This window comes from Triturus cristatus, chromosome 6 (assembly GCF_964204655.1).
Source record: "Triturus cristatus chromosome 6, aTriCri1.1, whole genome shotgun sequence".
NCBI lineage: Eukaryota > Metazoa > Chordata > Amphibia > Caudata > Salamandridae > Triturus > Triturus cristatus.
Window position 1 is genome coordinate 517,029,013 of NC_140589.1, and position 25,462 is coordinate 517,054,474.

The window sequence follows — 25,462 nt, forward strand, 5'->3', positions numbered from 1 at the left end:
CACCTTTCTTGCCTCTTTCTGCACCTCGCTTGCCTCTTTCTGCACCTCGCTTGCCTCTTGCTGCACTTTGCTTGCCTCTTGCTGCACTTCTGTTGCTTCTTTCTGCAGCTCTGTTGCCTCTTTCTGTACCCCTCTTGCTTCTTTCTGCACCGCTGTTGCTTCTTTCTGCACCCCTCTTGCCTCCTTCTGCACTTCTCTTGCTTCTTTCAGCAGTAATAGTATAGGATTTAATATGATTTTTTTAAACATTTTTTATTATGTTTGTACTTGAACTATTTGTGTTGCCTTTTTTGGTATGATATCAAAATGTCAATGAAACTGATACTCCACTGTTTTGGCAGCTTGCTGTCCCAGAATGCCCTCATATCTCCATTAGTTTCTCTGTGATTCTGTAAACACTGATGTTATCCCTCCTCACTCTGCCTTACAATGAAGTGATATTTTGCTTGAAATGCTAGATGTCCATCTGGTAATTAGGTAACCGTCCATCTTTTCCACCCTTTTTTCAACCCCATTCAACCTAGCAAGGAATGTTGCAACATCTGATATAGTTTATTTAACTTCTGCTGTCATTTAGCAATTTCAGTCGACTTATCCCAATCTTGCACCCATCACTTAAGTTTCCCTCATGATTGTGTTCAACATGATCGCTTACGAGGCTGTCTGTGGTATTGTTGAAAAGCAGTTGTGTGGATTTTGAGGATAGCCTGGGAGGAGGTCAAAAGGTTTCACGCTACAAGATCAGGATATGGGTAAAGTAGCCACTTTTTACAGACTTTGTGTGCTGTTCTCCATGTGTTATTGCTTTACAGTGCAGTTCATACACAAACATAGCTCCTGTGTCCCAAAGTGAGTGTACAAGCATACTGCAATGGAATAGAGTTTACTCAGTCAGGGCTTGTGTCGTACGAAGCCCATTGCAACTCATAGTATCATTTGTACCAGATCCAGGTGCTGGAGTGCTGTGGATCTAGTTGTAAACAATAAATGTAAAATGAACTGTCAATTAAAATCACAATGGAGCCAGGCAATTCCGGTGCAAGTACACGCTACAAGGAAATTAAATGTAGGTCACTGCCTTAGCAGTTGACAAGCAGATGCGAGCGTCAGGAATGGAAGATGCCTCACTCGGGAGCTGACGCCCATTCAAGATCCTTCATGCTGCTTAGGCCGTGATACTTGATGTTTGTTATTATAGATGTATTGGATGTCTGGATACTCATGCAATTGATTTCACATAGAGGCCAATAAAAGAGCAAATTGGCAAGGTCAAGTCTTCTGTTTCTCATTGGGTAGTAATTCTAACTTGTGGGCATGCACTGTGTTTTTTCCTCTGTAACAGTATGGTTAAATACAGTTTTGATGCGAGCTTTGGGTCATATCACTTTGCTGATGTAAAACTGTGTTTATGGTTTGGACGTTTGTTGAATCTGCTTTAGCTTATGGCCCTTTTGAACTTAACCCTCTAACATACAATTAAACTGGTGTCAAGGGTGCCTCTTTTCTGAATTGTGATTGTGTCAGCTAATAGGATAAGTTAACTTACAAGCTTACTGGAAGCCCTATTCAGTCCTTTTCTTCAACTGCATTTATACAGAATCTAGATGTATATGTCAAGTGTTCTTGCCACACACTGGATGCTGGTAATGAGCGCAAGTTTTTTAGATTGAACCTAGGCAGCGCAAATGCGCTGCAAGACCTGCTGTAATCAGTTTTGGAAGTGTAATCCCGCCAGCTGTTTATAATGGGTTCACTCCTGCAGACTGTGTCACTTCCTTTGTTTAATCAGGAGCACCTGCCGAGTACAGTTTCCTTACACTGTACCTGTTCATTTGTTCCTTTGGGAACTACGTCAACAAAGAGTCCTTGTTCAGAACGTTTCACTCGTTCCGATGATTCATTCCTGGACACGCAATTAATGTCAACCGTGGCGGCTATTACTTTCCGCTGCCGACTCCATTTACATACAGTGACTTTCCTGCATGCTGTTACCCTCGCGCTATAATTGGAGCAGCCGACATCACACTTCGATGTGACGACCCACTGGCTAAATTGATCCCCAGACCGCCGGCCATATCGCTGCCCTGTTTAATTCATGGACAGCGTCTTCATGCTTTTCTTGCCCTGATGCCACTTGAATTAGTCCTTTGCTTCCTACATTCACCGACAGTGATCACTTCTTAATTACCCCTGCGATTACCTCTTGTGATTTATTCGCTGTGTGCCTCCAGTACTACCTAAAAGTTGTAGCCATTGTCCTGATGATGACCTTTATTCGTAATACACAGTATAAGTAGGAAGGATTTCCAAACTTATGGGGGGGCCGAGAGGAACTAATGAGGGGAGTGCACCCTCCCGTGTCTTTACACTATTTTACAAAAAGTACTCCCCACTGTCAACTCGCTAAAGAGTTGTTGGATATATTTGAACAATCCTACAGTTCTGATAGTGTGGAGGTCCCTATGTGAAGTCACTGGAGGACACCACTATTGAGTGGGGAAGGAGGCAACTCCTTTTGTTTTATATTCCCTCACACACCCTAGTGGTGTCATGCTTCATCATTGGGACACCTCGACGCCTAGAAGTCGAGGTGGGCACAACCATCTTTCAGGGAGCTCTTAAGAAAATGTTTTGGCCAGGGGGATAAAGATTAAAAGCTCAACAGCAGATCCCAGTTTCCCTTTTATTCTTGGATCTGCTGGGGGTAATAGTAAAATACAAGTTAAGGGTCAATGGGGATATTATAGTCCTAAGACCCTATAGGCAACATGTTTCAGTCCTTATAAGCCCCATGAAGGGTGCTGGACTTTCTTCAGGGCGGGGAAAAAAATGTGCCCCCTGGTATAGGTAATAAAGAGAATTTCCCTATACTACTAGTTATAAGGGTAGCTAGCGCTCCTTATTAGTTTCTGTAGACCAATTAGTCTCACGTATCACTCCATCTAGGAAGAGAAAAGAAAAAAGAGAAAATACCACACAAAGTTGTATATGGAATTCCAGATTGTTCATATCTACATGCGTTCGTGTTCACTGGACTGTGGTGAAAATTTGTCCACCACACACGCAGAGGTGGCGAGTGACAAACACACTTAGTTTATTTATTTATTTTATTTATTTATTTATTTTTTAGATTTGTAAAGCGCAACAGCTACCCAAAAAGGGTTTCCCGGCGCATAGGTACAGCAGGACCTGTCAGGAGAAAATTTGCAAACTATTCATGTTATTGTTCGAATAGCCAGGTCTTAACAAAGTTTCGGAACCTGACGTGGTTTTCTTCCTTTCGGATGAAAAGGGGGAGTGTATTCCAGATGGATGGTCCAAGGTGGGTGAAAGATCTGCCACCCACTCTTGCTAGTTTAAATCTTGGTACACAGAAGTTAGACGCTGCAAGCGAACGAAGATTACGTTTGGGAATGTAAGGACGGGCCAGGTCTTGAAGGTACTTTGGAGCTGTACCTGCTTTGATTTTAAACATATAATTCAGGGCTTTAAAGCGGATTCTGCTTTCCACCCTGAGCCAATGGAGTTCCCGACGAGAGCTTGAGACCCCGATGTTTCTAGGGATTCTGCACAGTAGACGAACATCAGCGTTCTGGGCAAGTTGTAGTCGATTGACTACCGTTTTGTTAGAGCCGAGGTACAGGATGTTGCCGTAGTCCAGCCGTGATGTTATGAGGGCATTAACAACGGTTTTTTGGGTGGAAACGGGCAACATCCAAATTACTTTCCTCAACCATTTGATGATGGTGAGGCATAGACCCACGACTTTATTTGCCTGTTGGCTCATGGACAGGGAGCTATACAAGATGACTCCCAGATTGCGAACTTGTGTCACTGGGGTAGGGAAAGTGGCCATCTGGTCGGGCCAGTGTGAAGGAGTCCAAAGATCTTGATGTTTCCCTAAGAGTAGAATCTCTGTCTTATCTCCGTTAAGTTTTAGTTGGTTTCTTGTCATCCAGTTAAGGATGTTTTGAAGCCCTAATTTAAGGGGAGGAGGGGATGTCGGATCGGCTTCAGATAGGGAGAAGATGATTTGGGAGTCGTCCGCGTAGGTCATAAGGGTGAGTCCAGATTCTTCGGCTAAATCAGCTAGGGGTCTGAGGTAAAGATTGAAGAGTAGGGGACTCAATATGGATCCCTGTGGCACGCCATGAGGGGCATTGAAGGTGTCGGAGCACGCCGATGAGGATGCTATTTGGAAGGTCCTTTTCTCTAGGAAAGATTGAAACCAGTTAAGCGCTTTTCCACGTACGCCATTTCTGAATAATGCCTTGATGAGGATTTCGTGGGATATGGTGTCAAAGGCCGCGCTCAGATCTAAAAGCACGAGCGCGACCGTTTGGCTATTATCGAGGAGATGTCGGATGTGTTCCGTAACTCCGAGAAGAGTGGTTTCTGTCGAGTAACCTACTCGAAAACCCGATTGAGAGGGGAGCAAGAGCGAGTTTTCTTCTACAAAGGTGGATAGGACTGCATGGACGTGACGTTCCAAGCATTTAGAGAAGGCGGGAAGAAGGGATATAGGTCTGTAATTAGCCAGACATTCCGGGTCAGCTGTGGGCTTTTTTAGCAGTGGTGTAATCATGGCGTGTTTCCAAAAGGAAGGGACTGTGGAGAATTCAAATGAGGCGTTAAGTGTGTCAACGATGACTCCAAGGGAAAAATCATCCAGTTGTTTGATAATTCTAATCGGGATGGGATCTCTGGGAGAGCCAGATTTGATGTTTTTAAGTATAATTTTCAGTGATTCTACTGAGATGGGAGGCCATACTTCCAGGGTATTTTCACATGAGGAGGTCTGTTCCGGGACAGAGGGGGAAGGTGGTACGTTATTGTTGGTGTTAATGTCCCTAATGATTTTCACAACTTTCTCACAGAAGAAGCAAGCCAGATTTTGACATTGTTGAGTATCCAGAGGGGGAGCCGAGGCTGTGGTATGGGCGCCAGCTAATTCCTTGAATAAATTAAACAAGGTTTTCGGCTTGTTAGTTGCTTCCGTAATCGTGTTTGATACAAAAGAGGCGCGTGTTCTTGCACAGGCAGAGTGATATAACTTCCTGGCTTCATGATAAGTTTTTTTAGCGTCAGGGGCGTAGTCTTTACGCCATTTGCGCTCCAATGCCTTAAATTTAGATTTTTCAATTTTTAGAAGGTCATTGAACCAAGGGGCAGGGTAGCGGTGTCTGTTTACTTTGGTAGTCGTAGTAGGTAAACAGAGATCAGCGGCATCATTAAGCCATTTGTTAGTGGCTGCCGCCAAGTTTTCCAAATTTTGGCTGTTCTTAGGAGGGTTATCAAGTAGTGCAGAGTTGAGTTTGGCCAGGTCTAGTAGTTTCCAATTTTTTCTAGACGTGGCTGAGATATCCGGTTGTGTGTTACAGGTGGAGGGAAGAGTTATGCTGCATTTTATTAGGTGATGGTCTGACCAGCAAGTGGGAGTAGAGTTGTGCCATTTTAGCTCGTTAATATTAGAGACGATGGGGTCGAGCAGATGGCCCCCTTTATGGGTTGGTCCGGTATTGAGTAAGGTCAAGTTAAGAGCCTTCAGGTCCTCTAACAGATTGGAGCAATAAGGAATGGAGGGGTCGTCCAGGTGTAAGTTTAAATCACCAATGAGTGAGAAATTGGAAGATGCGATGTGGTAAGGAGTGATATAATAAGCTAAATTAGATGCCCATTTGGAAGAAATTCCGGGGGGCCGGTACATCAATATGCCTGACATTGTAAAGTTTGGATTCAGGGAGATTTTTAAAAAGCCTGCTTCGCAGTCGGGGATGTCAATTGGTTCTAGTGAGCATTTCACGTCTCTGTTGAAAATAATTGCTATTCCCCCACCTAGCTGCTTATCACGGTCAATTCTAGTGATAGCATAGTTAGCGGGAAGTGCAGTAGCGATATCCGGGCCAGAGCTCTCGTGCAGCCATGTCTCTGTCAGGAAGAGAGCACTGGGTTTATCATCCAAAAGTAAGTTGAAAATGTCAAGTTTATGTTTCGGTAGTGAGCGGCAGTTAGTGCTGTAAAGTACGTGCTTTTGTGCCTCAGCTTTGAGGGGCCGTTTAAATTTCCTGTGTCTCCCTGCAGCATCGGGATGTGGTGGGTGAATGGTGGTGGTAAGATGACAGTTTTTACAGGAGGTAACTCCTATTTTGTGGAGATTAAGTGTAGTGCATCTAGCGTTGATAGTTGGGCGTAAGGCTCTTAGTTACCTTGGGGATATTACCAGCTTTTTCTGGACGGGGGGAGCATAATCCTCAGCCCCATGACCCGTACTGGCCCGGACGGGCCCAGACGGGCTAGTCTTTGGCGTATCTTCGGCGTGCTGAGGGTGCAACCGCTGCGCTCGTCCGCTGCGCTTCCTAGAAGTGTGCATGGTTAAACGGTGTAGGAGGGGCGTGGCTAGCTGGAGGGGGCGTGGCCCAGTGTCTCGTGGGGGCCGATGGCGTCCGAGAACTCTCCTTCCCAACAGCGCTATGTCAGCTGTGTAGGGGAGTGTCCTCTCAGCCAGAGACCACAGAGCACAGGTAAGCGATAGGAAGCTAATGCAGCAAATTAAAATGAATGTGCAAATAGCGCGGTTAACAAGTTTTAAAAAGAGTAACACCCCCGGCTTTCCGCCTCAAGGGTAGCTGTCGCAGAATGCCGGCTCGTAATTCAGCAGGCTTTATGAGCGTCCGGGAGGGGGTGTAGCTAGCTGGAGGGGGCGTGGCCCAGTGTCTCGTGGGGACCGATGGCGTCCGAGAACTCGCCTTCCCAACAGCGCTATGTCAGCTGTGTAGGGGAGTGTCCTCTCAGCCAGAGACCACAGAGCACAGGTAAGCGATAGGAAGCTAATGCAGCAAATTAAAATGAATGTGCAAAATAGCGCGATTAACCAGTTTTAAAAAGAGTAACACCCCCGGCTTTCCGCCTCAAGGGTAGCTGTCACAGAATGCCGGCTCGTAATTCAGCAGGCTTTATGAGCGTCCGGGAGGGGGTGTGGCTAGCTGGAGGGGGCGTGGCCCAGTGTCTCGTGGGGGCCGATGGCGTCCGAGAACTCGCCTTCCCAACAGCGCTATGTCAGCTGTGTAGGGGAGTGTCCTCTCAGCCAGAGACCACAGAGCACAGGTAAGCGATAGGAAGCTAATGCAGCAAATTAAAACCAATGTGCAAAATAGCGCGATTAACAAGTTTTAAAAAGAGTAACACCCCCGGCTTTCCGCCTCAAGGGTAGCTGTCACAGAATGCCGGCTCTTAGTTTATCACGCGCTAGTGTCTGTATTATGCCCATCGTGGTGGCGGCATTACGCCGCATCCTATCGCCTCTCACTCTTAGGTGTGCGTCTATCAAAATTGATCCTACACCCCTGTAATTCCCTCATGATCGACACTGTAGCTTTAAAATAACCGCCGTATCTTTAAAAGTGTGAGAACGTGTTTGCATGCTCTCATTTCACGCTCATTCATACGTATATCTTTCACTATTTCTCACATTCAACCTTACCCCATTTTGGAAGGGGTATCGACTCCTAGTGGGGACCAGCTCTTTACGGGGTAGCCCTGTAGTCAGACACTGCGTGTTCATAGGAGCGTAATCATCATGTTCACGAGATTAGTCAATTAACGAGTCACCCGAACCGTTGGCCCACAGTTTTAGATGGGGGAGAGACAAAAAAACACAAAAACACAGGACAGTATCCGTGAGAACAGTGCTGGACGCTGGATCCCAAAGGGGCCAGCTCACATCTCATACCTTATGTTCGTAACCTGACACCATAGTTACTCACGCCATCAAGGGTCCTGCCCCACGTCTCATCCTATTTGGAGGTGGTTCCACTGCTTGGGGTACTGAGACGTCTCGTTGTCTTGTTTTAAATGAACCAGTACCAATAGAATTTCCTCCCGCCCATTTACGCATTCTGTAATGGACGTCAGCGTGCTTCCAGTGGGAATCATGGGAAATGTAGTACTATACTCTCAGCGTGCCTGTCTTTTTTAATTTTTTTATATGTTTTTATTTATTTTACACCGAGTTGAATCAACCGCTTAACACTTGAAGTGTCCTGTCTCCCTACGGGCTTAAACTGTATGCCAAAGTGACTCTAGTACGAGTAAAGGGTGCATTGATTCTGATATAGTTGCGTTATGAACATAAAGTTATTATTGAAGGCTAATAGTCTAAGTTGCTCCCAGTAACATGTTGGACTGCGTAGAAGGGTTACTTATTCGTGTCATATGACCGTGCATTATTAAGATATTAATGATGAAATTTTCGCCACGGTAAATGTTAAGATGTTTTTCAATTTTGGCCTCAAAACTAAGTAGAAACGTGCCTGGGCCTGTATATAATCACATCTCAGCATAATTATCAAGTAAATATGATCCTCCCTGGAACCTACTGTGATCTCAGGGGCGTATGAAAAAAAATGACAAGTTTTTTTGAAAAAACTACAATTATGATTAAGATTTATATTCCTCAATTGGACATTATCAGCCTCTGTCGTGACAAACCTAAATCATTTCATTTTCTTCATTTCTGAAGCATCACATTTTGGTTGATCTTAAAAAGTTATATATACATTGTAGGGACAGGATTATCAGGGGTTCGTGATTCTCTCATTCGATAAAGTTAGATGTGGGCATCTGATTTCAACAAGAGGTTTACGTTCTGTTGAGTTGATTCCACGGTATTGAATCATTCAATCCAACAATGTGGGTTTTGAGTCTATGTACCCATCGCTGTTCACGTTCGAGTAGGGTTTTTGACATGTCACCATCACCATTCACCTTCTCGATAATCGTCCACCACAAGTCTGTGTCTTTGTGCTCTATATAGTGAGCAGTCAGTTTTGTGGATGAGATAGCCCTTCTAATCGTGCTTCTATGCTCACAAATGCGCACTTTGACTTTTCTCCCTGTCATCCCCACATACATGAGTTGGCAGGGGCATTTAATGAGGTAAATGACCTTCTCGGTGTTACAGTTTGTGTGTAACCGTTGTTCCCACGCATATTGCATGCCAAGATCTATTTCTTTGGTGTGTTCTGTTAGGGGGCAAGCCACGCATGAGCCACAGGGATAGTGGCCAGTGACCTTTGGTAAATTCCATAGTGTCGATTGGAGTGTTGACTGCATTTTCGTCTTCCTAAAATCGGTGTGTATTAGGGAGTCCTTCAAACTACGGTTCCGTTTGAAAGAGAACATTGGTTTCTCAAATTTCAGTTGGTTCGAGGTTAAGACTGTCCACTTCTTGTTGATGATCTTCTTAATTGCATTTGATGATGCATTAAAGGTTGTTACACATATGAGAGTATCCTGCTCTTCTTTCTGATGTGTTTCCAGTAGGGCCTCTCTGGGCGTGTTGCGGGACCGTTTTTTAGCTTTTTCAATAATCTTCTTCGGGTAAGATCTTTCTTCCAGCTTCTTAGCCAGATTCTCCGCTTCCACTTTGTATTCTTTGAGGTCCGCACAATTTCTACGAATTCGCAAAAATTGGCCCACCGGGAAGTTCTCCCTAAGAGAACGGGGATGAGCACTTTTAAAATGCAATAAGCTATTTTTGTCAGTTGGTTTCGAAAAAAGGGAACTTGTAACACCCCCATTCTTTGCACTCAATTTGACATCTAAGAAAGACACCTGTTCCTGATTAAATGTCATGGTAAACTTCAAGTGTGGGTTGAGTTGGTTGATCCACGCATAGAAGCTGGTCAACGTGGCTGTATCACCTTCCCAAATCACCAGGATATCATCTATGTAACGCCACCATCCCTTGATGTTGTCAGTGTAAGGGTTCGTGGTCCACACATGTTCCTCTTCTAGTTGTCCCACATACAAACATGCTATACTAGGCGCGAATGTGCTGCCCATCGATGTTCCGTGTACTTGCAGGTACAGCTGATCCTCGAATCTGAAAAAGTTCTCTTTTAATGCTAAACTCATGAGTATGACAACCCAACTGATTGGAGCATCCCAGGTCCATTCCTCCCGGTGTAAGAGTGTTTCGATTACTCTGATACTTTCGTCCTGCGGGATGCTGGTGTACAGTGCTTCTACATCCAGACCAGATGGGACCTTACTTCCAGCCAAGTTTCAATCAGAACCGTTTTTTAGGACAGGGAGGAAGGAGAGGAAAACGTGGTCGGAGGAACAACGTGGGAAAACAGGTCCAATGGGAAGACAGCAACACAACAATGAATACACGGAGCATGACGAAGGGACCAACAGCAGGGACAAGCACATCTCGGGATTAGTGGTGAACCTCACCGACATCATCCTTACAACAGAGGAAATCGAAATTCTTTAAAAAGGTCTAGGATTTGTGCCAACAACTCATCTAGACAAATTCCAGAGAAGGTGTGAATTGAGCGAATTTTTCCGTAAGATAGGATTCAAAACTTTCTTCATGGGGAAGGAACCACCGATTGATGATCATAAATACACGTCTTTACGTGTGAAGTCAAACTTTTTTCCTCCTTCTTCGACAATGCCCCCGGAAGTAATAGCTTTTGAGGAGGCGGTGTCAAATGAAATTGAGAATTTACCCACTGGAAGGAATACTTTTGATAATATGAGTAAGAAAGAACGTCAGGCTCTTAAAGAATTAAGCACGAGACCTGATATGGTTATTAAACCGGCAGACAAAGGCGGAGTCACAGTGATACAGAGCACCACAGCCTACAGAACAGCCTGTACCAACCTACTGTCGGACACCAAATTCTATAAACCTATCTCTAAAGACCCTACTTCTCGACTTAGAAAAACTATAAACACTTTGACAACAGAAGCATTAGATCAAGGCTGGATAAATAAAAAGGAACATGATTTCTTGAATTGTGAAGATCCGAGGACGCCGATCTTCTACACAATACCTAAAATTCACAAAGGAAGAATTCCACCACCAGGGAGGCCTATTGTATCCGGGATCGGTTCTCTTTTAGAACCTTTATCTAAATACACTGACTGGTTCCTCCGTCCTTTGGTTACACACATCAAGTCTTACATACAAGACACCAAACATCTGTTAAATGTCCTTCAAAATGTTACATACGATCCAGGACACAATATGTTTGTGTGTCTGGATGTAGATGCACTGTACACCAGCATCCCGCAGAACGAAAGTATCAGAGTAATCGAAACACTCTTACACCGGGAGGAATGGACCTGGGATGCTCCAATCAGTTGGGTTGTCACACTCATGAGTCTAGCATTAAAAGAGAACTTTTTGAGATTCGAGGATCAGCTGTACCTGCAAGTACACGGAACATCGATGGGCAGCACATTCGCACCTAGTATAGCATGTTTGTATGTGGGGCAACTAGAAGAGGAACATGTGTGGACCACGAACCCTTACACTGACAACATCAAGGGGTGGTGGCGTTACATAGATGATATCCTGGTGATTTGGGAAGGTGATACAGCCACGTTGACCAGCTTCTATGCGTGGATCAACCAACTCAACCCACACTTGAAGTTTACCATGACATTTAATCAGGAACAGGTGTCTTTCTTAGATGTCAAATTGAGTGCAAAGAATGGGGGTGTTACAAGTTCCCTTTTTTCGAAACCAACTGACAAAAATAGCTTATTGCATTTTAAAAGTGCTCATCCCCGTTCTCTTAGGGAGAACCGCCCGGCGGGCCAATTTTTGAGAATTCGTAGAAATTGTGCGGACCTCAAAGAATACAAAGTGGAAGCGGAGAATCTGGCTAAGAAGCTGGAAGAAAGATCTTACCCGAAGAAGATTATTGAAAAAGCTAAAAAACGGTCCCGCAACACGCCCAGAGAGGCCCTACTGGAAACGCATCAGAAAGAAGAGCAGGATACTCTCATATGTGTAACAACCTTTAATGCATCATCAAATGCAATTAAGAAGATCATCAACAAGAAGTGGACAGTCTTAACCTCGAACCAACTGAAATTTGAGAAACCAATGTTCTCTTTCAAACGGAACCGTAGTTTGAAGGACTCCCTAATACACACCGATTTTAGGAAGACCAAAATGCAGTCAACACTCCAATCGACACTATGGAATTTACCAAAGGTCACTGGCCACTATCCCTGTGGCTCATGCGTGACTTGCCCCCTAACAGAACACACCAAAGAAATAGATCTTGGCATGCAATATGCGTGGGAACAACGGTCACACACAAACTGTAACACCGAGAAGGTCATTTACCTCATTAAATGCCCCTGCCAACTCATGTATGTGGGGATGACAGGGAGAAAAGTCAAAGTGCGCATTTGTGAGCATAGAAGCACGATTAGAAGGGCTATCTCAACCACGAAACTGACTGCTCACTATATAGAGCACAAACACACAGACACAGACTTGTGGTGGGCGATTATCGAGAAGGTGAATGGTGATGGTGACATATCAAAAACCCTACTCGAATGTGAACAGCGATGGGTACATAGACTCAAAACCCACATTGTTGGATTGAATGATTCAATACCGTGGAATCAACGCAACAGAAGGTAAACCTCTTGTTGAAATCAGATGCCCACATCTAACTTTATCGAATGAGAGAATCACGAACCCCTGATAATCCTGTCCCTACAATGTATATATAACTTTTTAAGATCAACCAAAATGTGATGCTTCAGAAATGAAGGAAATGATTTAGGTTTGTCACGACAGAGGCTGATAATGTCTAATTGAGGAATATAAATCTTAATCATAATTGTAGTTTTTTCAACAAAACTTGTCATTTTTTTCATACGCCCCTGAGATCACAGTAGGTTCCAGGGAGGATCATATTTACTTGATCATTATGCTGAGATGTGATTATATACAGGCCCAGGCACGTTTCTACTTAGTTTTGAGGCCCAAATTGAAAAACATCTTAACATTTACCGTGGCGACAATTTCATCATTAATATCTTAATAATGCACGGTCATATGACACGAATAAGTAGCCCGTCTACGCATTCCAACATGTTACTGGGAGCAACTTAGACTATTAGCCTTCAATAATAACTTTATGTTCATAACGCAACTATATCAGAATCAATGCACCCTTTACTCGTACTAGAGTCACTTTGGCATACAGTTTAAGCCCGTTGGGAGACAGGACACTTCAAGTGTTAAGCGGTTGATTCAACTCGGTGTAAAATAAATAAAAAAATAAAAAAAGACAAGCACACTGAGAGTATAGTACTACATTTCCCATGATTCCCACTGGAAGCACGCTGATGTCCATTATGGAATGCGGAAATGGGCGGGAGGATATTCTATCGGTACTGGTTCATTTAAAACAAGACAACGAGACAACTCAGTACCCCAAGCAGTGGAACCAACTCCAAATAGGATGAGACGTGGGGCAGGACCCTTGATGGCGTGAGTAACTATGGTGTCAGGTTAGGAACATAAGGTATGAGATGTGAGCTGGCCCCTTTGGGATCCAGCGTCCAGCACTGTTCTCACGGTTACTGTCCTGTGTTTTTGTGTTTTTTTGTTGTTTTGTGTTTTTTTGTCTCTCCCCCATCTAAAACTTTGGGCCAACGGTTCGGGTGACTCGATAATTGACTAATCTCGTGAACATGATGATTACGCTCCTATGAACACGCAGTGTCTGACTACAGGGCTACCCCGTAAAGAGCTGGTCCCCACTAGGAGTCGATACCCCTTCCAAAATGGGGTAAGGTTGAATGTGAGAAACAGTGAAAGATATACGTATGAATGAGCGTGAAATGAGAGCATGTAAACACGTTATCACACTTTTAAAGATACGGCGGTTATTTTAAAGCTACAGTGTCGATCATGAGGGAATTACAGGGGCGTAGGATCAATTTTGATAGACGCACACCTAAGAGTGAGAGGCGATAGGATGCGGCGTAATGCCGCCACCACGATGGGCATAATACAGACACTAGCGCGTGATAAACTAAGTGTGTTTGTCACTCGCCACCTCTGCGTGTGTGGTGGACAAATTTTCACCACAGTCCAGTGAACACGAACGCATGTAGATATGAACAATCTGGAATTCCATATACAACTTTGTGTGGTATTTTCTCTTTTTTCTTTTCTCTTCCTAGATGGAGTGATACGTGAGAATAATTTGTCTACAGAAACTAATAAGGAGCACTAGCTGCCCTTATAACTAGTAGTATAGGGAAATTCTCTTTATTACCTATACCAGGGGGCACATTTTTTTCCCCGCCCTGAAGAAAGTCCAGCACCCTTCATGGGGCTTATAAGGACTGAAACATGTTGGCTATAGGGTCTTAGGACCATAATATCCCCATTGACCCTTAACTTGTATTTTACTATTACCCCCAGCAGATCCAAGAATAAAAGGGAAACTGGGATCTGCTGTTGGGCTTTTAATCTTTATCCCCCTGGCCAAAACATCTTCTTAAGAGCGCCCTGAAAGATGGTTGAGCCCACCTCGACTTCTAGGCGTCCCAATGATGAAGCATGACACCACTAGGGTGTGTGAGGGAATATAAAACAAAAGGAGTTGCCTCCTTCCCCACTCAATAGTGGTGTCCTCCAGTGACTTCACATAGGGACCTCCACACTATCAGAACTGTAGGATTGTTCAAATATATCCAACAACTCTTTAGCGAGTTGACAGTGGGGAGTACATTTTGTAAAATAATGATGACCTTTATTCAACAAGGTCGAAATGCCGCCGACATTACAGTGTAATCTATGGCCACCACAGGATCATTTTAGAAAATTCTTAAAAACGAATTATTTGTTGTATTATTTCAATTTATATTTGATCCTGATTATTGTCTGTCCTTATTGTTTTGCGCCGCTTCACGCTGTGTACATATCACTTGTGTCACTGCACATATCACTTACACCGAGCACGGTCCGTGCACAATTGGTTGTTGTTTTTTGGTTACTTTAATCTATCTGTAATGTAGTGCTGTTATAACTACTTGCTTAATAATAATTATTTTCTCTTATCTTGGTCTCCTGTTTTCCCTCCCTCAGTGACTTATGCATTTACTGTAATTGCCTCTGTAATGATTACTGGTTGAGACATTGTTGTTTTGTTATCATACTTTACCCGGTCTCAACTGGGTTAACGGGTTTACTCCTGTTCCACGTTCCTTGTTCAGAACAGCAGCAGCTGTGAATGGAAAACAGCATTAGAATGTTGTTCTGCGGTTTGCTACCGGGCTGTAGAAGCCCAGAGCACTCAATTGTCTGCAGTGAAGTGCTCAACATTACAATGTTCTAATATAAAATAATTAATCTTTTACCCCTTTTCAGATGTGGCACTTAGTATTTAAATATAAAATTTATAATTTTCTTAAGGGGGCGTGGCCGGCAGCCGATCCTAATGGCCGCCGTTTAGAGGAGCTCCGAGGAAGCCGTAGCTTCCCCAATCATTCCGGCTAGTAATCCGCTCGTTTCTCCTGCCCCAGAGACGATCAATGAAGGTGGAGGCACCGGCGCGCTGAGCGCCCGTGTTTATGGCCCAGAACGACTCTCGACGCGTCTGGAACGGCACGTGGAGCGGTACGGCCTGACCCAACGGCCGCGACCACGGACTCGCCTGAGGCAGTGTGCCGGCTGGGAGGCTCGCGGGTCGGCGTGTGCCCTGGAGTGAGAGGGGCACCCGCGAAGACATCTGGAGTCGGGCGCGGATGCGGCGCATTAGCATCGGACGCCGGCCGGCGCCCGCAGTGTATATCCAGTGCAGGGAGGGACGAGCGACCTGCGGGGGGCACCCGCTGTGACGGTCCTGGAGAGGGCGAAAGTAGATTAGGCCCTGCAGGCTGAAGCCGGCCTCGGATGACAACGGGACCTGCCCTAAAGTGCCTGGTACGGACCCCGGAGCCCCAAGCCAAACCGCACACAACGATACCCTGGAGGCAAATACCTGATAAGGGACTGAGCAGTGCCTTGAGGGAGGAGACCTGTGCACCTAGCCGCAGCCAGAGCCTCGTATGGGGACGGGGTCCTCCTGAGGGGAACAAGAATTGGTGAGCCCCTGCTGCGCAGTGGGGAGTTTTCAGGGGTGCACCTGGTGATTGCATGGGGCCACTGGCCGGCGCAGAGAGCATGGTTGATTCCCAGGGAGGGCCCTTGGTCAGGCTCAAGTAAGCTGATTCAGACCCTTACACTGCACGGGGAGAACACTGGTAGCCACAGTACCTGAAAGGACGGAATAGACCCCTGTTGAGTAATCCACCCTGAACTCATACCCCACGGCCCGCGCATCCCCTGGTGAGGTGGGAAAACCGACAGGCCGCGCAGGAAGTGTAGTTTTGCGGCAGGCGGTGGCGATTACCGTCCAACGTGAACTTATCCGAATGGAGATGGGAGGCAAAGGGCCCCGCACGTCTTCACCGGCAAAGCTCGATAATTATGCATACGCAAAAGACTTTCCTGCTCTGCCAGAGCGCACGGCTGTCGCGGACAAGGCCCCCGAAGGTGAGGGAGCAAACAAAGTGACACTGGAAGACATCATGACTGCTCTTACCAAGGTGCAGTTGACGGTAGGCTCCATCTCCACAGACGTCTTGTTTTTAAGAGCCGACTTTCAAAAAATGACCGCCAGGGTCACTGAGGTAGAGCACGTGACGCAATTCTTGACTAAAGACTCAGCCACATTACTCCAAAAGGTCAGTCATCTGGAAGCAGAAAATAGACTGCTGGCGGCAAAACTGGACGACCAAGAAGGGCGCTCCCGCCGCAATAATGTCTGAATCAAGGGCGAAAGTGAGGGGAGTACGGCCATGGACCTCTATATTGAAGATCTCATTAAAAACAGGCTTCAACCCAGAGGACTCTCATCCTTTTTCTCGGTGGAAAGAGCGCACAGAGTACCAGGGGGTTAGGCCCAAGCCTGGGGCGCCTCCTAGACCAATATTGGCCCGCATTTTCAATTTCCGAGATCGGGACGCCATTTTACAGACAACGAGAGTGGCTCCACCGCTGCACATTCATAACTCGATGGTATCCTTTTTCCCGGACTACACAACGGGAGTTACTAAGCGACGGAGAAGCTTCCTTGAAATCAAGAAAGAACTTCGGCGACGGGCGCTGCCCTACTCCGTGTTATTTCTGGCGAAACTGAGGGTGGTGTCAGATGGTAAGACCTGGTTTTTTGATACACTACGACTGGCTCGAGGGATGGCAGCGAATGGATGGCTCCAGACGATCGGAAAGGCGCCAACAGCAACGCAGGGAAGGAATGGACTCTGGAGGCCAAGGACAGGAGCAACGGGAAGACGCTGCACAGCGGTCGGTGGTCGAGGAAAGTTAATAAGGATTAGTACGCAATTGGACCTCGCGAGCACTTGGGGCGGGGCACCCAATGTGCATCTATCTGTGAAGCGGACTGCATCGCGGAGGAGACCTGGTGAACCTGGTTCCCCCCCTTGCTGGGGGAATGAGCAGACGACCGCAGAAATGGTCTGACTGGCCAGACGTGGCAGCACATAGCTGAAAGATTGTCTTTGGGGTGGGGATGGGCTGCGGTGCCCCCCCGGACTTCTCACCCCCACACGCAAGTACTGTTTATGGGATTGGGTATTAAGCACTCTGCAGAGTTGGGGAGGGCGGGTAGTTTTGAGTCCGTCCAGCAGGGAGGGGGGTGGGAGGTTTGGGACTGTTTAAGCGGTTTGATATTTTTCTTATGTTAGTTCTTATAAAGGCACCCATATGACACATTCGCAGGCACTGTTCAGCGGTACACATCACGCACCGGAATCAGGGATACCACTCTTACACTATGCCGGTTACGAAAGTACTGGACCCGCTGGCCATTGACCCGAGATCCCCCCCCCCCCCCCCCGTCACTCACGTAGCTCCCTTATCCCTGATTACGTGGAACGTACGTGGCCTGGGGGACAAAATAAGAAGAGGCCTAGTTTTGCAGTGCTTAAAACGAAGCGCCCCGACGGTGGCTTTGCTGCAGGAGACACACCTTACCGGGGCTGCATGTAGGGCGTTAGTCAGGTGGGGCTTTAAAATGGTAGCACACTCGGAGTTCTCCTCAGGATCACAGGGGGTTGGCATCCTGGTTAAGAAGCAATCACCGTTAATAATTCATAAAACAAAGACAGATGCACACGGTCCTTATAGGTCAGTGGGAGGGACGAGCGGTTAACATCGTAGCAGTTTATATACCCCCGGCCCTGCATGCTGTAGCACTTCCAGCTCTGAGTGACTTCTTGCTTGACCTTCCGGATGGGGAGCTACTGATTGGGGGAGACTTTAATGCCATTATAGATGGGACCCTAGACCGCTACCCTGTGAGGAAGCAACCGATGGGCAGTTCCCGCCTTGCCAGCTTCTTAGAGGCACTTGGGCTTACTGATGTGTGGAGGAGTCACCCCGCGACGCGACAATTTACTTTTCACTCAGGGGTTCACGACAGTCTGTCTAGAATTGATTACTTTTTGCTTCCACAGATAGTTTGAAAAATGTTGACAGAGTAGAGATTCGGCCAAGAGGTATCTTCGACCACTCTCCAGTGCTGTTGTCACATACATATCACCACAGAGTGCGGCAACGTGTATATCCCATATTACCCGGGTTATCTGCAGGTCCCCAAGATCAAGAAGGCTATCTTTCTGGCGACACAATATTACTTCCAGGAGAATGTACTATCGGTCGACTCCCCAGCCACCTTGTGGGAGGCCTACAAGACTGTTCTCAGAGGGCAAGTCATCGCCTCCGTTACAGGTCATAAACGGGAAAAACAACAGGAACTGCATGATATAGAGTTAGCATTACATAACGATGATTGCCAGCATACCAATAATCCAACACCGGCCACGTCTCAGCATTTACGTCTTGTGCAGCAGCAAAACGGGGAGTACCTTAGGGTAGCAGCTAAGTCACGATTGACGGCCACGCAGCATAGGATCTGTGACATAGGTGATAAGGCCGGAAAACTTCTGCTGTGGCTTGATAAAAAGGGAGCAAGGGACAAAATGGATAACGCGGCTTCGGGCGAGGGGCGGCCAGGAGACGACTGACCCAGAGACGATAACACACACTCTAGCGTCACACTTTCAGCAGGTGTACACGTCCTCCTCAGACAGGTCTGCGAATGAGGCACTGTCTTATATACAGGACATTGCTATGCCCAAACTCACTCCAGAAGCAGCCCTCACACTGGAGGCTGATCTCACGGTCGAGGAGCTGCAGGTGGCGATTAGCTCACTACAATCTGGGAAGGCGGTAGGGCCAAATGGTATACCTATAGAACTTTATAAAACGGCGGCTGGGACTATTGCCCCACATCTACTGAATATGTTCTCTGATAGTCTGCAGACGGGTGAACTCTCGCTTGACCAACGATTAGCCACCATTGTGGTAATCCCAAAACCTGGAAAGCCCCCTGAAGAATGTACTTCGTATCGCCCAATATCTCTCATTAATGCAGAGGCCAAAATTCTCGCGAAACTCCTTGCGATCAGACTGACACCACATTTGGAGACTCTAATACATCCGGATCAGTCCGGTTTCATGCCAGGCAGAAACACGGCCCTAAACCTGCGATGCCTGCACGGGGTGATGGCCCGCATTCCGTGCATTCAAGAGCCAGCTGTAATACTCTCCCTAGATGCGCGAATGGCGTTTGACATGGTTGAATGGTCCTTCCTATTCGCTGTGTTAACTTACTTGGGCTTTGGCCCTAAATTCTGCGCGTGGATGCGGCTGTTGTATACAAAACCGATGGCACATGTTACAGCCAATGGTCATGTCTCTGCTTTTTGCCCTTGTACTGGAGCCTCTGGCGGCGTGGATTAGGTGGGAGCCAATGATCCGAGGACTCAGTTGGGCAATAGGGTGGGAAGACCGTATTTCCCTCTACGCGGACTATATATTACTATATATGACCTCCCCTAGGCTGGTACTCTTAAACATATGTGAAATTTTTGGCCGGGCATCAGGATATACCATAAACTGGTCCAAATCGATCCTGTTTGTCCTGTGTGGCCCACCGCCTCAACTCCCAGTAGATTGCCCATTGCAGATCGTAGGGGACAGTTTAAAATATTTAGGCATATACATAACACCTAGTCCAGGTACCTTTTTCAAACTAAATCTTGCGCCCCCCCCCCCCCCCCCCCCCCTCTCCCCCCGGTAGCGGCTGAAGAGAGATGCGATACATTGGGAAACATTGCCATTGACATTATTGGGAAAGGCTGCACTTTTTAAAATGATGGCACTCCCTCGATTTCTGTACGCACTGGAGAATACGCCGTTCCCAGTACCATCCAGCTATTTTAAAATTATCGCGGCTCAGGTCGCGAGCCTATTGTGGGGGAACAAACCAGCGTGCATTGCACAGGAAAAATTGGTTAAGGGCTGGTATGATGGTAGCATAGCACTCCCAAACATACAGATTTACTACTGGGCAGCTCAGTTGAAGGTCATTAATCAATGGATACACTCCCCGCAAGCGGACCCCGCATTCAAAGCGGACAGATTTGGATTAGGGTCAGAGGGCGTGCTAGCAGCCCTGTACAACAGGAAGCAAGCCACTTCCTTGCTAGGGCCCACAAAACATACAGTTACCATATGGTATGAGGCTCATACCAGACTAGGCTGGCGCGGGGTTATAACACAACTCACCCCACTTTGGGACACGCGTCGATTGGGAAGGCTTAGGAATTGTAAGGGGTTTGCTCAATGGGACGCAATTGGTATTTCCACAGTGGGGGACATGTGGAGCAAAGGCAACGTAATCTCATTCGAACGTCTTAAACAACAGTATGAGTTAGCGCCCACTGAAATCTATCGCTATATGCAGATAAAGCACGCATTGCAGGCTGTCCTCCCACCTGGCACTGAAGTCCCAGAAGCAACCCCCCTGGAGGACAGGCTGTTGACAGACTATATGCACAAGCGGGCTACCTCTCACCTATCGAAAACTAATTAACAATCTACCTGATCCTACTGTGGCGCTGAGGGAAAAGTGGTCCCGCGACGTGGGACAACTTGACAACGCGGAATGGCTGGAGGTATTAGCTTCCCCGCGAGAGGTGGGAATTCCCTCAAAACTTAGATTGGTGCAGCTTAAAATACTGCACCAAACCTATTACACAGGGCTCACCCTTCACAGAATAGGTACAGCACCGCACACATACTGCTTACGACACTGTGGGGAGGAGGGCACATTTTACCATACCCTGTGGCAGTCTCCAAAGGTCAGAGAATACTGGATTAAGGTGATGAGAACAATATCGCAGGCAGAGGAACTGTCACTAGTGCCGGAGCCCAGGCGATGCTTGCTAAATGTTTGGGAACCGAATGACCTTACCCGCACAGCACAGACCTGGGCCACATTGGGGATAATGTTGGCAAAACGCAATATCGCACAAAAATGGGGTTCCGCAGAATTACCAACGCTCGCTGCTTGGTGTAAAGATATGGACGCGACAATGATGGCGGAAAGAACGGTGTTTGTGGGCCGGGGCTGTCTTCGCAAATGGAACAGGGTTTGGGGAAATTGGAATAAATTCCGGGGACACATATGTACGCCGCCAGAAATACAGGAGGATGAGGGCACTGAGGACGAAGATTAAGCTGGGATGGGGGACTCAATTGTGGGTCGCTGTTATTCACTATTAGAGTGTTAGACGATGTACCAATGTAAAATGTTGCTATGTAACGTCTATGTACGTTGTTTAAATGATTTGTGCCTTGTTCTTCAAGATTATAATAAAAAAGAATTTACAAAAAAAAAATGTATCTGTCTTGTGGGTGCTATTCTGCTTTACTTTGGACCACAATAGAGTTTGGATAGGGGCAGAAAACATCATGCTCGCTTCATAGGATTTCATTGATGATTAGCGTTTAGTCATTCTGTTGTTTTAAGTGATAACAGCAGGTAAACCTACTACTAAAAAATAGATTTACTCCTCTGAAAAACAGCTTCCTTAGTTCTTTAAAAAAAAAAAAAAGAGTACTGTAAATAAATAAAGAGATAATTATCCTGGTGAATATATTGACTTTAGGAGATACTTATACTCATTTTACATAACTTTAGAGTTCAATCTTTGTTTTAAGCTGCTAAGAGAGCAAGCATATTAATGAAACGTTATCTTGTAAAGGCATGCCCAACAGAAAAATGTGTACTTTTTGTTTAATTTATTGGTTTTTTGTAGGTATTGGATGAAGCTGACCGGATGTTAGATATGGGTTTTGAACCACAGATAATGAAGATTTTGATCGACATACGTCCTGACAGGCAGACAATTATGACAAGGTAACAGGTCCATTTTTAAATGTGGGTTTTGCTTTCATGGTTTCCCTGCGGTATTGCAGTTTTTTGGGACGTTGCTCTTGCTACTGAAAATGATCAATGTAACAAATGATTGTTGTATTGACATCAGTGCTTAATTTGCTTAGTTCATCTCTCCTGAATACGATTGATGGACTGAGACTATCAACAGTTTCATTCTGAGACTCTGGCAGTTTAAAATGGAGTAATCTATTGCTGCAATGGCAATGTTTTTACCATGATTAACATTTACTAAGGGACATTTTTATTTTATTCGTGTTAAGTTTCATGTTTTTTAAGTTCTATTCACGCATGTTTTGTGGTGCATGTTTTGTGTTTATGAGGACACCTTTATGATTTACAAGTTTGAGGTCCCAAGGGGCTTATTCAGTGTTTCATCTAGCTTTATTGTTCACATATCAGGTGACTCAGTCGGACCACGTGACTCGATTTAAATAGCATTAGCGGAGTCCATGCTTGTCCAGTTAGTATTTTCACTTTGGTGACCGTTAGCGTTTGGCGTGCACACAAGGTAAATTTTATCCTGTTCGAGAAAAGCGGACAATTTGGGTTTGGAATTGTTCAGTCACATTAGCAATTGCGTGTTTGGTTTGGGGGTTTGTGATAAAAGAATGAGCATTTTGTGTTGTAGATATTGATTGATGCATTTATTCATACGTTTTGCACGTGATTTGCACTTTTATAATGTAATTCCTTTTGTGTTTTGTAAGCCTTTTGTTTTTCAAAAGCCATTTGTTTTTTTTACAAGCCATTTGTCAGCCAAGATTATATTGTGGGGTTTAAGTGCAATTTGTTTCAAGTACAGCACGGTTTGAGCGTTACAATTTAATGACCGTCGTTATTTGTCTCATTACAGTTACGCCTGAGGAAGGGCACATGTTGCCCGAAATGCATTGGGTTTAACAACTACTTTTTAAGTTTAAATCTTTTATTAGTTTTAACACAAACAGATTGTCATGGACAACATCAGCAGCTTCGCCTACAACCCTGCGGGCCGGCTCATTACTGTGTCAGAGGGGCGGCTTACTCTCACTCCTATCCAGCCCCGTGAGAAATCAGTGTTAACACAGCATGTCGCCTACAACCCCTCAGGGCCGGCCGCGTTTCATACGAAAGGGAGTATTGTGGGCTACGATCAGTGTATCGTATACACTGTGCGGTCAGACCCGCAAGGCGCCCCTCGACAAGGCGTCCTAAGTTGGCGGGTAGGGGCCCAGTTCCTGCAGTGGGCTCTATGACTAAGACTGGTCCAGCAGGACTGCTCTCTGCCATGACATTCAGAAAATCAATAGAACAAAACCCAATCCCGTCTTAACGCCCCCTCCCTCTCTCCGTCCCGCCCTCCACCCCCCCACACTCCTACCTCCCCAGTCCAGTGCGTGCTTCCAGTAAGTCCCGCTCGGCTTTGTTGCCTCGCCCGGGGGCCTCATCCTGCTCCACCATCACGCTCCATCAAGGGGCGGAACTCTCTTGTGTAGTAAGCCTCAAGAGGCGAAGGTATCTTGGGCAGGTCAGTTCCCTGAATTCTGTGACCAGTAAGGGCCGTAATGGCTGCCAGAGGTCATCAAACGTCTCCGTGTCCCCTGTCACTGTCAATGAGAGTTTCTCCATGCCCAAGACATGCCATAGCCTGTGCAGCCAGCCCATGATCGTAGGGGGCGTGGGAGAGCGCCAGTGTACCAAGATGTTCTGAATGGCAGATCCCAAAGCTATGGCGATCTGACTGCCTCTGCGGGATTTCAAGGGGTACATCAGGTCGTTGGGGAGGCCCAACACTATGTAGGCCGGGAAGCGCGGTAACTCAGTCTTAAAGTGGGAGTCAACCTCGTCGATCAGCTCCTTCCAATAAGCCGCAAGTAAGGGGCATTCCCACAGAATATGTGTCAATGTACCCACCCGCCCACAGCCCCTCCAACAGGTGTCTTCCTTACTACTGTCCATGGCGTGTATACGTGCTGGAGTGTAATACCAATATGTGGAGACCTTGGTGAAGGTTTCGGTAAGGCCCGTATGATATGCCGAGTGCCTAGCCCTGTAAGCTATCTGTCCCCATTCCTCGTGACTCAGGGTCCTTCCCAGCTCCCCCTCCAATCGTTCCCGCCCTGGGTTGTAAAAGTGCGAGGGGGGCACCTGGAGGAATCGGTACAAGTCACTGATGAGTTTTGTGTTGGACGTGCGCGTTAACAGCCAGCGTTCGTAAGGGAGGAGTCGTCTGTCCGCTGTTTCGCGCACCTGCGGGTGTAACGCCCAGTGGCGAATCTGCAAATACCGTAATCTCTCGGTTTCCGGCAATGCGTAGTCCCGTCGGAGGTTAGCAAAGGAGATAATCCCTTCTGCATTGTATATATGGCACAGGGCCCTACATCCCGCCTCTCGCCAGCGTCTGAGTGCACCCCTCTCCATCCCTGGTGCAAACTCCGGATTATCCGCCAGAGGTGTCAGCGGAGAGGGGAACGTGGTCAACCCATGTACGAGATTCGTGGCATCCCAGACTTGGAGATGCCCTCTAGTGATAAAGGAGGCATATAAGTTAGCCGGGCGGTGCGCTCTGCGAAGGAACGGTATCTCCTGTAGAGGTCGCCCCGCCACCGCCTGATCCTGGAAAAGCCAGTGTTTATCCGACTCCCATCTGCTCCACTCCACCAGGTGTCGCAGCTGCGCCGCGTGAAAGTATTTGCGGCTATCTCCATTACAGTCTCATCCATGCAGGCTCTGATGATGGGCGAGTCTGGTCGAGTGGATCGCTCACGGGGCCGGCGCCCCGACACCCTCCGCCATCCGTCCTCCCGGGAGCGACCCTGCCGCTGCTCGGCCACCTCGTCGTCTGGTGCAGCAATGCCCAGGACTCCGCAAGTGTTCCGCAGGGAACGTAGTTGGTGCATAGTACCGTTCCAGCGGAAGATGAGCCGAAAAGAATGTCCCCAGGTATAAGGCGTGCCTTGTGCTCTTAGGAAATCCGTGGCTGTCTTGAACGTTTTTCGCTTCTGCAGTGTGATAGCTGACAGGTCCTGGTAGAGGGCCACTTGATCGCCTCGGAAAGTCAGGGGCTGCCTCTTTCGTGCCTCTACCATGATGCGTTACTTGAGCGAGAAATTTGGGAGGAAAGCTAAAATGTCCGGGGGCGGCGCCGACGCTCTGCGCTGGGGTCCCACTCGATGCGCTCTATCAATCCGTATTGGGAACTCCTCTGCTTCTCCCAATACTTCTCGGAACAGGGCCTGCATATACCCCGCTACGTCCGTCCCTTCGGCCGTGGATGG

At 46.8% G+C, this 25,462-nt stretch overlaps 1 protein-coding gene across 2 annotated transcripts in view; it reads left to right on the forward strand.

Annotated features, from left to right (window-relative positions):
* DDX43 (DEAD-box helicase 43) overlaps positions 1–25,462 on the forward strand; it is a 1,041,849-nt gene that overhangs the window by 252,850 nt on the left and 763,537 nt on the right. For both annotated transcript variants that reach the window (XM_085610941.1, XM_085610942.1), the window contains exon 10: positions 22,066–22,166. In XM_085610941.1, the coding sequence (XP_085467067.1) occupies positions 22,066–22,166 (101 nt within the window). The remainder of the gene's footprint in view (positions 1–22,065; positions 22,167–25,462) is intronic.